The sequence below is a fragment of the Nicotiana tabacum genome, chromosome 8, assembly GCF_000715075.1.
Source record: "Nicotiana tabacum cultivar K326 chromosome 8, ASM71507v2, whole genome shotgun sequence".
NCBI lineage: Eukaryota > Viridiplantae > Streptophyta > Magnoliopsida > Solanales > Solanaceae > Nicotiana > Nicotiana tabacum.
This window is the reverse complement of record NC_134087.1, coordinates 210,997,186-211,003,597: the sequence shown is the minus strand read 5'-3', so window position 1 is coordinate 211,003,597 and position 6,412 is coordinate 210,997,186. Positions and strand designations below refer to the sequence as shown.

Sequence of the window (6,412 nt, the reverse complement as noted above, 5' to 3'; positions counted from 1 at the left end):
GATTGACATCGTCAAGGGGAGGTCAAAACTCAAATTTGAAGTGATTTGAAGCAGATTTGAGGTAGATTTGAGTTGAATTTTAAAAGATACCCAAAGAAGAAGAAGAACCAGTGAAGCTCCATTGATAGGATTCATTTGTATAATAATGTATAAGTAATGTATAATCGTGTATAAACACCTCTTATACATTATTTTATACAAGGCTAATACATTATCTACATGTATTTGGTGGATTTCTCACATTTCTTCTTCTTCTTCTTCTTCTTCTTCTTCTTCTTCTTCTTCTTCTTCTTCTTCTTCTTCTTCTTCTTCTTCTTCTTCTTCTTCTTCTACTGCTACACCTATATACATGGTGTATCACTAACATTTTCACTACTATGCTTATACATTTTTATACACTTTTATACAACTATATATATAATATACCTCTTTGTATAAAAGTGTATAATATTGTATAAAAGTATATAAGCATCTCTGATAAATTTTTTGTACAATTTTAACTTGCAATTCTTGATTAAGACTATTCAAAATCTCCACTAAATAACTTCAAACTTTGTATACAGTCTACTTAAAGTAATTTTAATAAGTTCAAACGATATCCACTCTAAATTTCTCACAAAATCATATTAAAAAACTAACAAGATTAGCATTAAAGAAGATGAGATTTTAGATTTCTCGCATCTGTTTGTGAATTTTCGTAGTTGTGATAGGTATGTAGAAACTTGAGGAAAAAGGAGAATGGAAATATTTCACGCTTGAAGATATAGAGAATAAAAAAAAAGGGGGGGAAAAAGTTAGATCTAAACTTATTGATATTTGGCTACACATTTGCAAACTTGTAAGGGGTCGTTTGGTAGGATCCATTAGATAAAATAATGCTTGCATTAGCTTTGTGTATTAATAATACCTTGTTTGGTAGACATTTTGAACTTATGCATTAGTTATGCAAGCATTAGTTATACATCCTATTTGGTATTATCCTATGCATAACTAATGCATAAAAAACCATGGTATTAGCAATGCAATGAGTTTTAATGCATGTATTAGCTTAGTTAAAGACAAAATTATCCTTTAAAATTTATGCTTGATTAAAATATGCTAGTTATTATATTAATGCAAGTTTAAAATAATTCAAATAGTGAGAAATAAAATTATATTTCTAGTAAATAAATAAATACTTAGCATATTTTCTTTTTTATAAATAAATATTTAGTTCTATTTTACAATATAGGTAGATAGATAAAATAATTTTTTTAAACTTTTTCATATAAAAATATTTCTCAACATATGTTTCTTTTAAAAATTTTGAGTGATGGACTAGTTTTGAGGGTATTTTTGTAAACAAGCAATTTTTTTAGAAATTGTGCAATACTTTAATATATCAAACCAAACAATGGATAAGAAATATATCCGCATAACTAATACCAACATAACTAATACAAGCATAACTAATACCAACATTATTAATACACCATATTCAACATTATTACATTATTATTATAATTAACGACCCTTAAGTGAGCTAAAATATTGCAAGATCATATGGAGTGCATTGTTATGTAATTTTGTCGTTAAAAAAAGGAAAAGTAAAAGTACCTCGGTATAGTTAAAAAAAATTCTCTACAAAAACTGTGTAAAACCCCTCAATTTCTCCTTTATTTTCACTCTCAAATCTCAAATTTCCTCCTATGGACGAAAATCATCCTTTCTCTATACCCAATTCAGCTCCATCTCTGAAGCAAAAGTTGAAGAACTCCTTTTGCTTCTCCTGTTGCTTTCCTCACCGCCACCCTTCTCCTCCACCACCGCCGTCATCCTCCGATGAGAATCCGTCGCTGATTTGGGAACCCAATAACCTCCCGAATTTTAAAGACAAGGTTTTAATGGTTTTCAACTTTGGATCGAACCGGCACAAGAGACAACACTCCTCAACTGATCAGTTCCGTTATGATCCGTTGAGTTATTCGCTTAATTTTGAAGATGGGTTTGATGATGAAGAAACCCCTTTGGGTAATTTCACTTCTCGACTCCCTCCTTCCCCGCCTGTGAAACCGATGTCTGTGAGAGAAGTTACTGCTGCTAGTTAAAGTAATTTATGCGTAGTAATAGTGAGTGTTTTTTATTAGCAGTAATTTTACCTTTTCTGCTCTTTTTTATTACAGTTGAGGTTGATTTTGTACATAGGTTAAATTTTAATCGTAAAAATCTTGCCTTTTTGCCCTTTATATACCTTCTTGCGTATGCGAGATTGTTTGTATATTACCTCTATTGCTGTTTGGCTTGTAGGAAAATTAGGGGGAGAAAGAACTCAAAATTCAGTGACATATTGAATTTTGATTTTGAAATTTTTTCTTTTTGCAGAATTTGTCATAGAATTTCATATTCAAGTAAATTTCACCTGTAAATTGTCATAGAATTACCCTGTCATCCACCTGCCATTTTACTTTGGTTAAAGAGGCTCCTTTTTTGATTTATTTATCAGGTATTTTGGTTTAAATGCTAGTATTTTTCTTTAGTGGTTAATACTAATTGAGCTTATGGACTGCTAGATTCAGCTAAATAATGCTCTGAAATTATTCCTATATCTTCTTTTATATTTGATAGACAGAAGCCTATAGTTCAATAGCTCTTGGTTTTGGTAGTTTTTGAAACACTTAGGGGTCTCTCTCTCTCTCTCTCTCTCTCTCTCTATATATATATATATATATATATATATTATATATATATATATATATATATATATCTTGGGGTTAAGGGAGAAATATATTACTGATAACTAGTTAAATCTAGTACATACTGGAGAGTTTATGCTTTCTAGAGCATAGTAGTATGTCATGCGGGACAAAATATTACAAGTAAATGCAGAAATATTTCTAGCAGAAGTTGCTCCTTTCCTATCTGCTTCTAAACTATTTAGTACAAAATGAGGTGGAGCTGGTAGGTGCACGAAAACTAAATGATTTACCCCCTTAATTCCTTCCTTAGCCAGTATGTCTGCTACTGCATTTTGTTCTAGAAAGCTATGCTCGATTTCCCCCTCCCCAGCTGGCTCATCAGCAACCTACCGTCAAGCATTACTATATTTTGAACTTTCAGCTTGTGTATGATTTGATTCGGGTAGACTACTGTAATAGCCTAACAACCAGGCTCCTCTGTTATTCCTGATTACTCCGCCAATGCCTCCTTTGTTTAGATGTCCCTTCGCTACTCCATCTACATTAAGTTAAAAATATCCAGCTAGCGGACAAAAGCAGTTCCATTCACAAGATTAAGATGGATTGTCTCTCCTTGTTTTATTTTTGGTGTAAACAGGAATTTTTGGATGATGTAGGAGACCTGATAGATTTAATAGGTAGCTTGTAAATAACTGTTACATCAAGTGTTCTTCTTTTGCTCGTTTTGAGTTGTACATACAGTTATCAGCACTGAACTGGTGCTGATTTTATTATCAATCCAAATTGCTACCTTTCTCAAAAGAAAACAAAAACCCAGCTAGTGGTGGATGCTATCTTACCTAAAAGGTTAGTATAGACTTGTGCATTCATTCATTCTCAGTTAGCAGCTTAAATTCCGCAGCTCTCATATGCACATTTTCTATGTTATCAAGATTATTATAATGGTTGTTCTTTCTGTTTCTCCATAGATACCATAGGAGAAGGGAAACAATTCCTTCCAAGTGTAGAAGTTGCGTTGGTCGGTTGGTAATTAATATCCTTGATGACATTTAACCAGTGATTCTGGGAATTTTCTATTTTGGGGAAATGTCAGGCATGACTGCTGGGCAATATGGCAGGTAAGAGAAAATATGGATAGTATTTTCCAGGTCCATGTGACATACTGGGCATTGGTTATTTATATGATAACAAACCCATAGGAAAAATTTAATATTATTTTGAGTATCTTGTTTCCAAATCCATGAAATCCTTGCAAGAAGAGACTGTTGGTTCTATCATGGTTCTGGCAGACGTAGTAGTGAATCTTGTTTTTCCGGATAAAGGGAGGACAAATGTTGTATATAGCCTGTAGAAGTTCATGAGGTAGCTCAAAGGAGAGACTGAGAGCAACCATTTTCCATTATCTATCATGCTACTGACCATTAGGTTATGATCTTGGATATTTAAGGGGCCATAGATATAATATTTGGATGTTATTCCAAATAGCCGAGGTACGGTGCTGGTTTGCAATCTACTAAATGTAGTTTCAATGGGGTTGCAGTACTTACCAATGAGGACTTGTGACCATAAATTCTGTGGCATGTTAAAGAGCCTCCAGAAGAAACTTGTTTCCTTAATCAGTTTCTTCCTATGAGACATAGCACTCTGTGGAGGTAAAATGACACGTTTGTGTTTGATTCTGTACATAAATTTGATCTTAAAAATCTTGTATTTTTGTTTTTCTACTTTCTTTTCTTTTCTACTTTTACCTTGTTAAGGTTATCATTTGTAAGTGAAATAGAGGTAAGTGTACAAAATTGTAACCTTAACAAGGTTATTACCTCTCTATTTCTTGTTTGGGTTGTATTAACTCAGAATTCAGCAACATGTTGAATTTTGATTTGAAATTTCTGTTTGCTGAATTTGGCATGTATTTCATCTTCATAGTAGAGTTATCCACCTGCTAGTATTTTAGTTTCGTCAAAAGCCTTTTTTTTTTGTCTTCCATAATCCATCCGGTGTTTGGTACCCTCATTGGGGCCCGACTAAATCCGAACGCTCCCTAACAAAGGCATGTTCTTCTTTGCTGGTTTAATGCTGCTTGAGATTATGGACTGCTGCAGAGAGATTCAGCTAAATAATGTTTTCGAATAATTCCTACTGTCGTCTTTTATTATTGGAAAACAGTAGTTTAATAGATGGAGCTCTTAATTCAATGGTATAGAGGGAGTTGAATTTTGTTTTGGTAGTTTTTTTTAATATTAGGTTTGAATATTCACTGGCGCGGTTTAAAATTTGGTGAATAATGGATTCTTGTTATAAATATATTATATTATGGATGTTCATTTAGTACTCCGTTATAAATAAGCTTCCTGAAGAAGCTTATCCATATGGGACTCCACCGTAAATATGTTTATCTATTTAGTACTATATTGGAAATAAGCTTCCTGAAGAAGCTTATCACTTCGGTACCCAGTTATGGATAAACATTACCCCCGGTAGAAGATTATCCATACCGGGTATAATGAGCTTATCTTTTCAGTACCCGGTTATGGATAAACATTACCCCCGGTAGAAGATTATCCATACCGGATATAATAAGCTTATCCATTCAGTACTCCGTTATGGATAAATATTGCTCTCAGTAGAAGATTATTCATATCTGGTACAGCAGCAGCTTACACAGCAGCTTGTAATAGCAGCTTACACAACAGCTTGTAGTAGCAGCTTACACAACAGCTTATAGTAGCTTACACTGCAGCTTGTAGTAGCAGCTTACACAGCAGCTTACAGAGCAGCTTCCTTTCTTCTATAAATAGAAGAGATTTCAGTTCATTATGTACATCAGTTTGAATTCGAATAATATATCAGTTTCTCTCTATACTTGTCTTTACTTTATAGTCTTTATTTTATAACACGTTATCAGCACGAAGGTCTACCATCTCGAGCAAATATTTTGAAAGTATTTGAGGTAAGAACTTTCTTTTCCTAAATAATGTCAAATCTTTCTAAACTTGAATTTGTAGCCCTGGATATATCGGGCAAAAGCTACATGTCTTGGGTGTTTGATGCTGAAATTCATCTTGATGCGATGGGTCTGGCAGACACCATCAAGGATAAAAATCAGGCATCAAACCAAGACCGTGCCAAAGCAATGATATTCCTACGCCATCACCTTGATGAGGGCCTGAAAATGGAATATCTCACTATTAAAGATCCAGTCATACTGTGGAATAATTTGAAAGATAGATATGACCACCTGAAGATGGTCGTTCTTCCACAGGCACGTTATGATTGGACTCATCTAAGGCTACAAGATTTTAAATCTATCAGTGAGTATAATTCTGCTATGTTCAGAATTATTTCCCAATTAAAATTATGTGGTGATAATATTACTGATCATGATATGTTGGAGAAAACTTTCACCACTTTTCATGCCTCGAATATGCTCCTGCAGCAGCAATATCGAGAGATGAGATTTAAAAAGTATTCTGAACTTATCTCACATCTTCTTATAGCAAAGCAACATAATGGGCTATTAATGAAAAATCATGAAAGCCGACCTATTGGTTCTTGTCCATTCCCTGAAGTGAATGAGACGAACTTCCACCAAGCTAAACGTGGAAGAGGTTGTGGCCCCAGTCGTAGTCATGACCGTGGTCGGGGAAGAAACCCCAATCATGGTAATAATAATGCACCAAAGAAGCCTTCTCACCTGCAGCAGTGGAAAAGGAAGGAACAAAAGCATGAAGCGGTGC

General features: G+C 33.9%; 1 protein-coding gene and 1 long non-coding RNA gene across 2 annotated transcripts; both read left to right on the top strand.

The window, feature by feature from the left end:
• The first annotated feature begins 1,688 nt into the window (after positions 1–1,688).
• On the top strand, positions 1,689–2,087 carry LOC142163529 (uncharacterized). The gene has a single exon (XM_075220831.1). The coding sequence runs from the start codon at positions 1,689–1,691 to the stop codon at positions 2,085–2,087; it is 399 nt and encodes a 132-aa protein (XP_075076932.1).
• A 671-nt stretch (positions 2,088–2,758) lies between these two features.
• On the top strand, positions 2,759–4,561 carry LOC107773199 (uncharacterized). The gene is made up of 2 exons (XR_001645248.2): positions 2,759–3,521; positions 3,644–4,561. It is a non-coding gene; the product is annotated as an uncharacterized LOC107773199 (long non-coding RNA).
• Positions 4,562–6,412: the final 1,851 nt, after the last annotated feature.